We start from the raw sequence: 14,219 nt of genomic DNA on the forward strand, positions 1-14,219 counted from the left end.
AGTTTTTTGGGGGGAAGAAGAAGAGGAGAAAAAAAAATTGAAGGAGAAAAACGCGGGAAGTGCGCGTGAAGGCGGTCACCTAGTCCCCACTTCAAGACCATAGAATAGAAATTAAAATCGACGTCGAAGAACGTTTTATAAAGAAAACACGTACGGCTTAGTTAAAGCGAACTCGGCTTTTCATCAGTGACATGAATAGTACGGAAATTATACGATTTGAGTATCTCCTACATTGACTTTGCTCTGTTTGTCTACAAGGTAAGAGAATCTAGGTTGCCTCTGAAAATATATATACTCCAGGTGTATAGGAAGAAGAGCAATTCTGCAACATACCAGAATCGCTTCACTAGTTGAAAGTTTGGATGGCATACGGATAACTTGAGCAGTCTCGCATACTTCAAGAAAAGCCGGCCATTGAAAGAATATCAACGGTTGGGAATGGTCAAGGAAAACGTCTCATTGATAATTGCGACCAGATGTTCGTTCGCCTTTCGTAGAGTGGACCGGCACGGTCAGTCGTTACAATGAAACTATGAAGATGAAGACCATGGCAGTGTCATTCTGCGGCACTGAGCAGAGCTATCTTCTATCTCCTCGATCAAGAAGGGGAAAGAATGATCATCGTCACAACAACTTCTGTTGATGTAAGCGAGCCACCCACACCGATATGGGAATTTATTTTTGCTCTATCTTATGTGTAGCTACCAACACCAGGAGATGATGCTTACGCTGGTTTACTTCGATATAGAGACAACTGAACCAAATAGAGCCTATCTGCTTCAGGCGGAAAGTTATGCTTAACTAAGACCATAGATTACTCAGCAGTTCCCAAAGAGGTTAGGCTACACCGCTATATGAACAGAAATTTCGGCGGAACACTTTTCTCCTTCCATACCACTCCCGGTGTTCTGCACAGAATGGGTTACTATACTATGGTAGCCTGGTCTTCATTGACGCAGTCCTTCACTGGACTTCGTTTGGGAGTGGTAGATAAGATTTCTTGTCACTCTGTATCTGCTGCTCTTGATGGAGACATTTGATGGAAGCGGTTCGTTTTGTAGTGATACATCCATAATCTCATTATTAGAGTGATACCTTGCTCTGTCACTCTGATATTGTAGTTCGTAGAGTCCAGGAGGCTTGGATAGAGCACCTTGAGACAACAACAAGACAATGCTGCTCTGGCATGACTTGGGCCGGGCGCGCCGAGGGTTGTGCCTGCAACTGCACCGCACAAATTGGGTAACACTTGTTTTTTTTCCCCCAAGAGAAGATACTTGATGTGCATGACCCTCCACCGTAATCCGATGGAATAAGCTGCATCGCACGACGTTCACTCTTGTGTGCCTGCTTCAACTACACGAGCCCGAATGATCTTTAACTCGTCCACTGGCTTGTCCTCCGCACCGGTCTTGACCAGTCCCATACGCTGGATCACTCTCATGCCATTTTTCACTCGGCCGAAAATCGTGTGGTTCCCGTCCAGCCAGGGTGTCGGCGCGAGAGTGATGAAGAACTGACTGCCGTTGGTGTTCGGTCCACTGTTCGCCATGCTCAGAATTCCAGCGCCGGTGTGTTTAAGCTCTCCGCGAATCTCATCCTCAAATTTCTCGCCGTAGATGGAGCTGCCTCCTCGACCGGTGCCAGTGGGATCGCCAGTTTGGACCATGAAGTCAGGAATGATGCGATGGAAGATGACATTGTTGTAGTAGCCACGTTCAGCGAGGGTTGCAAAGTTCTTGCATGTCTGAAGAGAAAGACATTAGTGAGGACTCTCTAGGAGCTATAGAATGAGCTCATACCTTGGGCGCATGTGTATTGTAGAGCTCCACGGAGAATGACCCCTGCTATGGGTTAGTAAGTGATTGGGAGAACAACGAAGTGCAAGTTACCATAGACGTGTCAAAAGCCACCTCAGTTGTCATGATGAGGACGTAGCGTAGAATCGTAAATAAAAGAGCTTGGAACAGAGCTGAGAGTTTGCGAGAAACGAAATCATCAACGATACGGATGAGTGCAGCGACCCCATTGGGCCAATTTGTCTGGCAGAAAACCAGTACCGCCCTATCTATAGATTCAATAATCCACACTACAATTTACAATTGTCAAAGTTAAAGAAAAGGAAGAGGTTTCGTATCTTCCATAGTATACTATACAAAAGCTACCTGATTTTGTGATTTTATCGTTGTGTGAGAATTATCGTTGATTGGGGCTCACCAATACACGGTATGTGTTTTGGGCGCCTGGCACGATGATGTTGTAGGGTTCAGCAGAAAGCGGTGAATTAAATTGTGCCTGGTCACTAAGCGCTGGTAACCAACCTCAAAGAATTCCCACATTTCGTGGGCATTATGGTCTGATTCATTCTGTCTTTGTTTCCTGGCTTCAATTGCCTATCATTTTCTTGTGCTCATAAAAATTTTCTGTCCACCATGGCCGACGTCAGCCCTGTCGCCGAACTTCTTGGACAAGCCTTCTACCACTTCGACCGCCTGAGACCACTTCTTCCAACTTACGGACACCTACTTGTTTCCGCTATTTTTCCAATTTGGATCAGTGCACATGCATCTTTGACAAGACCTTCTTCCGCCGCTAAACCCGCGAAGAAACAAAGCGACAAGGACAAAGATGAAAATGACACGGATGATGAAGAGGGACATGGCCCTTTGCAGAAGATGGAAGGGCTTGAGCCATCAGATGCCCTGATATTCCCGTTGACTGCGGGACTCACCCTGGGTGGTTTATACTTGGTGATCAAATGGCTGGAAAATCCAGCCATCTTGAACAAGATCCTTAGTTTCTACTTCTCTCAAATGGGACTCTTCTTTGCCTTTGCATTCCTGAAGGATGTGCTATTGATGATTCGTTCATTTGTGTTTCCTAGATATTATCGCCAAGGTGGACGATTGTGGAAAGCGAAACAGTCCGAACACCTTTTCATGGCATCCGAGGACCATCCAGCCAAGTCACACTCTATCCGGAATTCACCTCTTCCTGGGATTTTGGGTTGTCTGCCACTCCCAAGTATGGTATTAGGACTGCTTTGGAAGTGCCGAAATGTCTCTTACCAGCGTCTCAAGGTGCGAGGCCATATACGTGGCTTATTTGACTTTAGATGCCTCGTTGGTCTCCTTGATATCGTCAGCGGAATCCTTGCATTGTCGGCGGTAGGATACTTTGCATTCGTGGCGAACCCATGGTGGTTGACCAACTTCCTCGGTTTCTGCTTCTGCTATGGCACCCTGCAATTCATGTCTCCCTCCACGTTCTGGACAGGAACGCTCATTATGGGATCCTTATTTTTCTATGATATCTACTTTGTCTTCTTCACACCGTTGATGGTCACTGTTGCAACCAAGTTGGATGTACCGATCAAGCTCCTTTTTCCCCGGCCGCCCACCTCTCGTGATGCTCCTGGCTCCGTGCCGTTGGCCATGCTTGGACTGGGGGACATTGTCATTCCGGGAATGATGATTGGGCTGTCACTACGCTTCGATCTATTCCTTTATTACCAGCGGAAAGGCGCTCAAATGGCACGTCTTGAAGGGTCAGACCAAGCAACTGTCAAGCCTGAGTATCAGTCAGCAATCGGCGCTTGGGGAGAGCGGTTCTGGGCGCCACCAGTCAAGCCACTCCAGCCGGAACTTCAGCCTCCCTACCATGATGCGCGGCGTTTTCCAAAGATCTACTTTAAAGCTAGTATAGCCGGCTATGTTGTTGGAATGGTCACCACTCTCCTTGCCATGCAATATTCGAATCATGCCCAGCCAGCTCTTCTCTATCTGGTACCGGGTGTTTTGATATCGCTCTGGGGTACTGCGTTTATTCGAGGTGAGATTGACACAATGTGGGACTTCTCTGATGCTGAGGAGGTGATTGAAGAGGAAAAGAAGGAAAATGAAGCCGAGGACAAGCCTTCTTCTCAAGAGAAGAGCCTCTTTATGCGCATCTTCTCCGGTGACTACCTGCGTGCATCAAAAGACGAGAATGCAACGCGGGCTAAGAAATTCAAAGAAGAGAAAATTGATGACTCGAAATCTGAAACGAAATCATCGAAAGAAGGCGGGCGTGATGCCAAGACGAAGAAGCCTAAGCAGGACCGTGACAGCGCGGACCTGATCTCCTTCTCCGTATCAATCCCTGGCAAGCCTAAACGTGAAATCCAGGCTAATTCGCCGACAACTTCCACAGAGGAAGAGGATGCAGAGGTGTCTGTTTCTAGGGATGCCAACGGGGACAACGAACCGCCGTTGAAGAGAAGACGACGCAGCATGATGAATAAGAGTTCAGCAAATTAGCGAAGTGATCAATTCAGTATTTTGTAGACTATTCACATGACAACCACCGTTTCCATCTAGTCCGATACACAGCTCCATTCAAAAAGCAAAATGGCAAGAAATACTTGTAGTGGTATCATTCATTTGTATGGCATATCAAATCGATCAGCATTGATCTAGTATCCGCTTCATCTCATCCCATCTCCGAGCAGAAACATCCACAAGCTGGCGCAGATCATCACTGTCTACAGTCCAACCACCATGCTTCTCCATCTTCACAATGACCGTTTTCCCATTGTCTTTATCAACAACAACAGAAGCCCGCTCTTGACTCAAACCCTCCTCGTATCCATCCGGGTCCGCAAGAATCCACCTTCGCTGTGCGCTCTTCTTCTGCTTCTGCTCCTCAGCACTGGGAATGACAACTGCCCTCCAGCCAGCAGCGGCATCACCCTCAAAAGAACAGAACGAGCTGGCAACAGGCAAGCCACGCAGAGACAACTTTCGCGCATCGGCAATATCGTCTGAGCAAAGAACTGTCTCATTATCGGCATCCCACCAGGCCCTGGGAAGCTTCGTGTCCCGAAGCGCAGCCAAGACAGAGGCCCAGGCCGCGTCGAATGGGTTTCCAGCCAGAGAAATGATCATCACATCGATGTAGAGCACCCAGAATGCCTTAATCTCCCGCTCAGGGCCCCCGCTCTCTTCTGTATCCACGTCCATCCCCTCGCCCGCATTGCCGAATTCTTCTGAGTCCAGATCCGGTGGCTGATACCAGATGCGCAAGTCTTCTGCTCGAACGAGACGTGTGGTGTGCAGAAGGGAAAGAAGTTGGTGGGAGAGTGACTGAGCCAGCGCAGAAGGTGGTGCACCGGGTGTAAAGCCTGGCGCGCAGCCAGTGCTGAGGGAAAGGTTGGGAACGAGTAGGTTCAGATCTTGAATATGACCTCGATCTTCCTCATCTTGGGACTCGGAGACTCCCGCATAATTTGAATTGTCGAGATTGTGCTCTGACGAGGCCTGCAATACACTCCAGGAAGCGATGTCCTTCGTGTGTAGGATCTCTGCGCGAACGCCGCAGACAGCGGCTGTGTCGCCGATTCGTACGACTGCGCTGCCGTTTGTGTGAGTTAGAGAGCCGGCATTCGCGGATGTGACACGGAATTGTGAGGCGGCACGACCGTTTGCGCGGATTGAGGGTTGATTGCTCGCTGGTGGAGGAGAGAGGTGGGCGAGAAGGTAGGCGTGAGGTTGGAGGCGAGCGAATTGTGATGGTGGAAGGGACAATGACGGAGGTGTCAGATTACTGGCAGTAGTGGAGGCTGCCATGATTAAATAGAACGTCTCTACTTTCGTCAAAGACTGATATGGAAATGATCGAAGATGCAGAAAAAGCCGACAAGCATGAAATGGCAGAATAATTTCCCATCGAAGGCGGTCGAAGCTGTCACTGTTGCCCCAGGCACCAACTGTTTATCTGCCAAGAGTTTCGCGGGGTCACAGCAGCCCTGGAGGAATCACTTTATTAGAGGAGAACAAGAACAAATTTCTAGATAAAGGGGTGTCTGATGTTTCAGTCTGGATATCACACGATATTACACGACAGTTATCTGCTGTATACTACATGGTGAAACCATTTTATGCAGGAACTGACGAAGAGCCTCAGCTCCAATGCCGGAAATGACACTCTTGAGAATGTTGAAATGTTGAAACCTCTGGTTTTCCAGTACTGAATTCCTGCAATTCGTCAATATATCACTGTGAGTTCATCGTCAAGGGAACTACATTCTACTACTGGTTGCTATCCGCTTCGGCTACTAAACCCTACATGTAGTCCGCATAGACAGCTTCTTCGATCTATTCGCGCTGTAGCATTTCACGGAGTCATAGACGCTAACCCAGATAGAGCCTATTAATACATACAACATAGTTGTGATGGCTTCCATAATTTCGGCTAATAACCGGCACGACCAGCCGGAGATTATGAACTATTTTGTATACCTGCATCATAGTTCAATTATAATTGGATGAGCATCTTCGACAAAAATATCAATGAGCTCTGCATCTTCCCCACCACGCTAATGCGGCTCAGTCACATCGAATCACTCTGTTGCTGATATCGCCGCCTGTGATTGGGCTTCAGAGCGCTAAAGCCTAAACCGTCACACCATATCCCTCCGCACTGCAACCACTATCACCATGGCGAGACGCCTGTGCTCTAGAAATTGGTCTGCAATCACCGATTTCGATTGGGTCAATGTCTGACCAGCCACAATATTCCGTTGTTGGGCTTAGGCTATCACAGTGCCGAGACTGCAAGCTTGTGTGACTCCCCGCTTCCTTTTTTTCATACTTTAGACGGAATTTCCCTCGAAAACTCCTATTCCATTGCCTTGACTTTGATGAAATCAATATTGATAGCTCTACTAAAGATATGAGCTCAGTTCGACTATAGTATAAGAGAGGAGCCTCTTATGCGTGGGTGATACCTAAAGGTAGGTTACTCCGCGCAAGACTGTTTTCTTGGGATGGATCTGACTAGAGAAATTTCAGGAAAATATCACTATCGGTACCGACTAAGGCATTTCAAAATGCTGAGCACTATTGCCAAGCGCATCAATGTTGCGATCACTGCATCGACGACTACAGCCGAGGCGGCTGAGATGCAGAGAGATCCATGGTCAAAGTCAGCAAAATATGGAGTCGGATTTGTCTATTTCGCCGTCGTGCTACTGATAATCACAACTTTCGTCCGATGCTGGCATAAATGGGGCGACAAGATGCGGATTGCCCTCTATAAAGAAAACCGACCAGAGATCTTCCGCGACGACTCGGTACCGGACGAGTACGAGCTCCCGAGTGCAGGCACTGATGCTTCCAACGCCCAATTCTTTCCATCACCGACCGTAGTCTGTCCACCTAAGAGGCACGAATCTATTCTTGCTAGAATAGTTCCCTTGAACAAGGCAATTGCTTTGACGCGATGGATCTTCTACCGACCAGTTCCCGTCCTGAGGGTTGGGAACATAGAGCTTGTTTTGCCGTCTTTGGCGGTTACAGCGATTGTCTTGGTTGCATTTGTCTTCGTTGCTTTATACTGTTTCGTGCCACAGCCCTTATACTATTGGTCAATTGCGCTGGGGTCGCCACCGCTCGCTATCCGGGCAGGCATGCTTGCAGTAGCCATGATCCCCTGGATTGTTGCGCTCAGCACCAAGGCAAACTTTATCACTATGATGACTGGCCTAGGTCCTGAGAGGTTGAATGGACTGCACCGCTGGTCAGCCTATGTCTGCCTCTTCCTCAGTCTGGTTCACATGGTCCCGTTTTACATCACTCCAATCTGGGAAGATGGTGCTTTGGTCAACTATAGCATAGGTATCCCACCACACGCCTATGTATATGGGACTGGAATTGCGGCGCTGGTTCCTCTGCTTGTATTGTGTATCCATTCTCTTCCAGTCTTTCGCAATTGGATGTATGAGCTTTTTGTCTTTGTCCATATCCCAGTCTCGTACATCTTTGTGGCGATGCTTTTCTGGCACACGCGGAACTACCTGTCATCGTGGGCCTACCTTTTCACAACCCTTGCCATTTGGGTCATCTCATATATCGTCCGGCTGTTCTACTTGAACTGGACACACCCTTTGCGTTCGTCATTTTTGATCGGAGAAGAGGCAGCCATAACCCTTCTTCCGCAAAATGCTATAAAGATCACCATTCCCACAAAGATGCGTTGGAGACCTGGTCAGTATGTCTACCTGCGACTACCGAGGATTTCCGTGATCCAGAGCCACCCTTTCACGATTGCCTCTCTTTGCAGCGACGACTTCCCATCTGCGTATGGTGAAAAGTATCGTGACATGATACTGGTTTTCCGGCCATTCCAAGGTTTCACACGCGAGGTATTCCAGAAAGCCTTGGAACATGGCCCCTACAAAATATACAGCGCGTTTGTGGAAGGGCCATACGGTGGTATGCAGCGCGAGATGGCTGCTTTCGACGACGTGGTTTTCTTTGCCGGAGGAAGTGGCATTACTGCCATTGCAAGCCAACTTCTGGACCTCATCAAGAAGATTCGAGATGGCAAGGCTATCACCAAGTCGGTCAAAGTTATTTGGGCGCTCAAGAACCCCGAGATGATGGAGTGGTTTCAGGAGGAACTACGAATCTGCCGTGACTACGCACCTTCTAACATTGTGAGCTGTCATTTCTTCCTCACCGGAGTGAAGCAAGACGCCCAAATTGGACGGGACATGGTACAGGAGAAGATTTACGGTATGCTTCAGGGTATTGATAAGCGGAACTCCGCTTATATACGCGATGAAGCTGCCGGCAACCCTGATATAGAAAAGGAATTGCGCCGTGAGAATGAAGACGGTGTCGCTGCTCTTCCCAATGCGTACATGGCAACCCATGTGCCCAATACCCGTCAATTCTACCAGCCTCCCATGAACCTTCACAACCCCGCAGCAACAAATAGTTATGGCACCTCAAATTTCGACTTCCGACTCGGCGCACCTCAACCTGTGCCGCCACCAGTACATGCACCACGGTTTGCTTATTATCACGCACGTGGACGTGATAACTGGCGGACTGATTACTTCCGCCCAAACATCACTCAGATGGTCAATGAGTTTTCCAAAACCTTCGGCCGCCGTGCGTGTGTTTTCGTCTGCGGTCCACCGAGCATGCGAGTTGAAGTCGCCAACACGGTAGCCAAACTGCAGATGCAGGTGATTATGGACTCGTCGAAAGATGAGGTATTTTTGCATGCCGAGAACTATAATATCTAATGTAGCGTTCCTGTCTTCTATTGATTTGATACCCATGGCGTTGCAGTTATATGAATATTATGCCAGTTCCTTTAATGCTCAACTCCAACACGTAGGAGTGTATGTCACGATCCTCTCTCATATTCAACTAAAATATCATCATGCACGCATTGAGAATAAACACGTGCACTATTCTAAATTAGATATATAAACAAATGCAAGGGGTATCCGAGGTATAACAGAAAGCCACACATGCGAAGCACATCTCACTCGAGGTGAGGCTTGTGGTCATCATATTCAGCCTTGCGCTTGCGCGAAGGCGCATCCTGATTTTCAAGGACTTGCGATTCGTTCAAATGCTGTATTCCATGGTCACCTTCTTCGCCATCCTCCGCCTCCACCTTCTCCCAGTCCTCGTCTTCTACTTCACCGGGAGAATCTGTAGTCTGGGAATTGCTTTCTGTCGGACCAGATGATTCATCTTTCTCATTCCTGTTCAAATCTAGTCGTACGATCTTTGCACCCGACGGCTTCAATCGCCGATAGTATTCGGCTACATCACCGTCAATCTTGAACCCACGCGCAATATACCATTTCAACCCCTCTTCGTTTTCCTCATGGACATGTGCTGTGACAGAGCAGATATTGTAGTGCCTGACGAGCTCGGATACCCGGTATGAGTCCTTGCCCTTGCTGTCCGGTGACGATGCAAATAGAAGCGAATTCAACAGTGATGCTGCCACACCACGGCCCCGGTATGGCGAGAGAAGATGTAGAGTCTGAATGTAGAGATTCGTGGGACATCCATTCCCTTGTATTTTGGCCTCTTTGATCAAGACCTCTGCCTGCCGGATTCGCTCTAGCCGACACCGAATGCCCCCTATCACCTTGTCCGTCCCGGCAGATGCGCCGGACCCCGGGGCTGCAGCAACAGGGTGATCATGGTAAATAGCAACCCGCGAAATAGAAGCGATCACCGGATCGGTTATGATCGCTGTGTAGAACGAGTTTGGGTAGCGGATGGGAAGGAGTAAACCCGTGATCCGCGTCAGGGAAGGGATATGCGCGGTGCTGACTTTCTCGACAGTTATATGGGGGTGTTTTGTCGCCACACCAGCTGGAATATCATGAGGATATGGGACAAAGATCTCTTCTTTTGAATATTTTGGGCCAGGCGTGTTTGCGACGGCTGATTGAGGCGGCTGTACTGGAGGAGGATGGATAGGAGGCCGCATGGGGTGACGATTGGTCGGAGGAGGAGAGAGCGACGGCGAAGAAGTCGCTTGCCTTGTCTGATTCTTTGCGAACAGCTGGTATGCCATTTTGGAGCAAATTCAGGGGTCGTTTGTGAAAGAACAAACCACCTGGGCAGGCACCTCCAAGGGCTGGGCAGCGAATGCGGAGATACGATAAGATAAGCCCAGTGAACAACTTGCTCCAGCCTCATCCGTCTCTTCATCTCCCCGAGTGATATTTGATTCGCATGCAAATAGACACCTCTATAGGTTAGTGCCCTATTTGTTCTCGATGCCTGCTTTCCATTGTATGCGTTGATAAAACACCTGCATTGATCACATTGTCTTCCCCTATTGTTGCTGGCTATTAATTCTACCTCGCCCCATTATTGAAGCTCACTGACAATAGGCCTTACACTAGGCTATACAATTCAGCTCTCCTTATTGTCTTCTTTCTCCCTTTTATTTCGGCTTCTATGTTTTGGATTTCTTCTCTCTTCCTCTCTCCTACATCCGTGCACCCATTGCGTCAACCCTGCATAGATTTCCAGTACATGGAGAACTAAACCTCGGACCTAGCGGTTCGGAGCACACACTACCTGTGTCGCGGGCAGACACAGCCGTCGGTCAATCAGGTCCGGACGAGATATATTTGGCGCATTCATCTCCGGCCGCAATCCGAAAATGGCCGACTCCAACAGCAGCGGTGGTCGCAGGCCGACCTATCCTGCCGGAACGATCGCTAAAGTGGTATGATGGCCCTGAGTGAACTTTATGGTTATTCAATAAGGGTCCTAATGCCCTTTTTTTTCCCTAGGCTACCGACGTCCTGAACGAAACATTCCAGAATATCATCCACGACCTTGTGGCCAAAGTTCACCGCGAAGAGAAGGTGGCGCGCATGCGGTCCGCGGTGGTTCTTGCCCGACAGAAGGCGGAGGAAGACGCAGTCATGCCGGAGGAGGCACCTAGCAAGACCTCGACCGATACCAAGAGAGAAGTTATTCTCGACACCAAGAAGCTTGCGGGTATGCGCATGGAGACGGACGCGGCCATTTTCAGCCGTGGAAAAGTCTTCCTCAAAGGAAATCCCATGCGAACCGTGAAGGAGCATGTGTGCCCAGATTGCCGCCTCCCGAAACTCATGTACCCGACCACCGGAGCTAATTCTCTGCCCCCTCCCGATCCCCACGTTGAGTACTGTACAAATGTCCCCATGATTGACCTGCCCGGCCATGATGTCCACGGCAAGCTTTTTGCAGTCATGCCGAACCCCAAGAAAAAGAAGGGTGACCGAGACAGTACCATTCCTGAAATTCCAACCACCAAGTGTCCTATCTGTCCGCGCTACTTCGTCATGACTCGTCTCGCCCAACACCTTGAACGCTGCGTCTGCGGTGGTCGCACCGGCGGCCGCAATAAGACTCCCACAGACGGGGGAGCTAGCAATGGCAATAGTCCCGGTTCATCGGCACCCAAGCGCCCTTACGCAGACGAGGACGAAGAAAGCCCCAGCCCCACCAAGAAGAAGAAACTGAATGGACCCAAAAAGGGCTCCAGCAAAAAGCCCGGTCCCAGTAAGCTCAAGCAATCATTCACAGTTGAAGACAACGACGACGACATCAAGAGCGAGAACGCCGACTAAACTTTCATTTGTTTTTCATACCCTTTTTCTCTACCATGGTGTCCGCGGCGTTTGAGCTTTGTTTTTGATGGGCTGGTTATGTTCTATGGCGTCTCTGGGTCTGGTTTGGTCTGGTCATGGTTTGGCCTTTCCTTCGGATAAATCTGCATAGATGAATGATGACGAGGGAAGTAGGCTTTGTACATTACTTGACAACATGAGATACAACCGACAGAGGCACTGCAAGAAATATGCAACTGATTTGTGCTAATATCAATATTTTCTTTTCTTAATTTTGAACTCATTGGATTCCAGCTTAACATGTACGCTACCTGGTCCCATTCTGTCACTTCAAAAAAACTGTCCACTAACTTTGCATGTGTAATTATTCTGAGAACGGGTTGAAATTGTTTGGCACTGTGTTTAGAGACTTGATGCCTATGTAGTTGGGTGGGTTGCACCGGGGGCGCTTAATAAATGCGGGGATCCACGGGCATTTCACCTGTCATTCACCAACGCCTAAATATTTTTCTAAAATGGCTGATCTTACCGCATGGGCAGCTCCTCGTCTTTCCCAGCTTATCCCGCTGGATCCAGATTCTCTTTCTCAGGTTATCGACTATGCGCTCAGCCTCTCGAGGGAGGAATGTGCCGACCATCTCAAAAACCTCCTCGGTGACTCCCCGGCCGCCCTAGAATTCATCTCCTCGTTTAATTCACGCCGAGAACCTCAGCGACCACCCCAGAACTCCTCCACACAAAGCAGAGATGTACCAAGGCCAAGCGGAGGAGCCAAGAAGGGCAAGAAGAAGGCTCCGCTGCACACTGCCGGCCCACCACGTCGACCCGACAACTACGGCGATGTAGGCGGTGGCTACAAGAAAGCCGATGAAGAAGACTATATGTCTTCTCGAAAACCAGCTGTTCCCTCTCTTGCACCATCACCGCATGGGTCCTCAGCCTCGGCGCGCATTACCTCCCCCTCGCCCGCATCATCCCCGAAGCCACCACCATCGGCGAGTGGCCCTACGATCTCGGACATGTTACCAAATGTGCGATCAAAAGTGAGCAAGTCAACACGTCACGGCGGAGGAGCGGGATCGTCTTCAAAGGGAAATACAGCTCTCACAACCAATGACATCTCCGACCTCACCGCGGCTATCGCCGCGCTGGAGGTATCGACGAATCCAAGTCTGGGGGAGAGACGCAAATGCTCCTGCTACGGGTTACTACATCCAGTGTTTGATCCGGCACCCAATTGCCTTAACTGTGGAAAAATTATCTGCTCACTCGAGGGTCTACAGCCGTGCTCATTCTGCGGCACACCGCTCCTCTCCGCAGAGGAAGTGCAAGGCATGATTCGGGAACTACGGGCGGAGCGTGGACAAGAGAAGATGCGCGTACACAATGAAGGTGTTCATCATGACGGCGGTCCTAGACCTATTTCCGGGTCCGAACCTCCAAGCAAACTGGATGTCGCGAAAGCACACCGGGACAAGCTGCTCCAGTTCCAAGCGCAAAATGCCCGTCGGACCAAGGTTGTTGATGAAACAGCAGATTTCGAGACTCCAAATGTCGCCTCGACGTTGTGGATGACACCCACACAACGAGCACTGGCGCTCAAGAAGCAGCAGCGCATCCAGCGCGAGATAGACGAGAAAGCTCGTCCTGAGTGGGAGAGGAAGAAGACCGTGATGAGTCTTGATATCAAGGGTGGCAAGGTCCGCCGAGTGTATCATTCTGCACCGGCAGAATCAACCCCAGAGGTCAGTGAGCCTGACCCTGTTGAGGAAGGAAATGCGGAGGACAGCTCGCGAGGACAACCTGCTTTCAGTCGTAACCCCCTTCTCGCGGCTGGTGGTCTCATGCGACCTGTGTGGCGTGCCCCCGAGATAAAGCAAGCTGAAGCAGCGGAGCAAACCGAACGAAAACAGACTTGGCGACGTGTGCAAGATGACAACGATGACAATGAGCAGTGGATTCTGGATGGAGGAATACATGGGTACACCACTCAAACATAGTCTTATATGGATTTAACAAGTTCCAACGCTTGAGCCTCAGAAAATACGATTTCGGGCCGTCTGCATAATCCTAAATCGACTACCTCGGGAGGCACTTTATAGGGATTACCACCGGCTTCATTATTGCTATAAGTGTTGCAGGACAGCCTCATGCGAAAAAAAAAAAAGCATGTTGACTGTGTTTGACGCATTCCTCAGTCCTGACAAGGGCGGCATCCTCGGAGCGGATGTCTGATTACCCACTGTAAATCGGCTAATAACGGTGGCATTCTTACCTGGAGAAATAT

General features: G+C 49.4%; 7 protein-coding genes across 7 annotated transcripts; 4 read left to right on the plus strand and 3 right to left on the minus strand.

Annotated features, from left to right (window-relative positions):
* Positions 1-1,333: 1,333 nt before the first annotated feature.
* Positions 1,334-1,925, minus strand: cyp1 (putative peptidyl prolyl cis-trans isomerase (CypC); the record flags this gene model as incomplete). The annotated part of the gene is made up of 3 exons (XM_057188936.1): positions 1,334-1,747; positions 1,803-1,844; positions 1,893-1,925. The coding sequence occupies 3 exons, from the start codon at positions 1,923-1,925 to the stop codon at positions 1,334-1,336; spliced, it is 489 nt and encodes a 162-aa protein (XP_057040639.1).
* A 507-nt stretch (positions 1,926-2,432) lies between these two features.
* On the plus strand, positions 2,433-4,298 carry N7518_008010 (aspartic endopeptidase; the record flags this gene model as incomplete). The annotated part of the gene is made up of 1 exon (XM_057188937.1): positions 2,433-4,298. The coding sequence occupies one exon, from the start codon at positions 2,433-2,435 to the stop codon at positions 4,296-4,298; it is 1,866 nt and encodes a 621-aa protein (XP_057040640.1).
* A 144-nt stretch (positions 4,299-4,442) lies between these two features.
* On the minus strand, positions 4,443-5,606 carry N7518_008011 (3' exoribonuclease family protein; the record flags this gene model as incomplete). Its single annotated transcript, XM_057188938.1, has 1 exon — positions 4,443-5,606. One exon carries the CDS (start codon positions 5,604-5,606, stop codon positions 4,443-4,445), a length of 1,164 nt encoding a protein of 387 aa, XP_057040641.1.
* Positions 5,607-6,868: 1,262 nt separating this feature from the next.
* On the plus strand, positions 6,869-9,073 carry N7518_008012 (putative metalloreductase transmembrane component; the record flags this gene model as incomplete). Its single annotated transcript, XM_057188939.1, has 1 exon — positions 6,869-9,073. One exon carries the CDS (start codon positions 6,869-6,871, stop codon positions 9,071-9,073), a length of 2,205 nt encoding a protein of 734 aa, XP_057040642.1.
* Positions 9,074-9,318: 245 nt separating this feature from the next.
* On the minus strand, positions 9,319-10,374 carry N7518_008013 (GNAT family N-acetyltransferase; the record flags this gene model as incomplete). Its single annotated transcript, XM_057188940.1, has 1 exon — positions 9,319-10,374. One exon carries the CDS (start codon positions 10,372-10,374, stop codon positions 9,319-9,321), a length of 1,056 nt encoding a protein of 351 aa, XP_057040643.1.
* A 597-nt stretch (positions 10,375-10,971) lies between these two features.
* On the plus strand, positions 10,972-11,932 carry N7518_008014 (uncharacterized protein; the record flags this gene model as incomplete). The annotated part of the gene is made up of 2 exons (XM_057188941.1): positions 10,972-11,037; positions 11,105-11,932. The coding sequence occupies 2 exons, from the start codon at positions 10,972-10,974 to the stop codon at positions 11,930-11,932; spliced, it is 894 nt and encodes a 297-aa protein (XP_057040644.1).
* A 515-nt stretch (positions 11,933-12,447) lies between these two features.
* Positions 12,448-13,932, plus strand: N7518_008015 (C2HC5-type zinc finger protein; the record flags this gene model as incomplete). The annotated part of the gene is made up of 1 exon (XM_057188942.1): positions 12,448-13,932. The coding sequence occupies one exon, from the start codon at positions 12,448-12,450 to the stop codon at positions 13,930-13,932; it is 1,485 nt and encodes a 494-aa protein (XP_057040645.1).
* Positions 13,933-14,219: the final 287 nt, after the last annotated feature.

Source organism: Penicillium psychrosexuale, assembly GCF_028828465.1.
Source record: "Penicillium psychrosexuale strain IBT 29551 chromosome Unknown utg000004l, whole genome shotgun sequence".
NCBI classification, from domain to species: domain Eukaryota; kingdom Fungi; phylum Ascomycota; class Eurotiomycetes; order Eurotiales; family Aspergillaceae; genus Penicillium; species Penicillium psychrosexuale.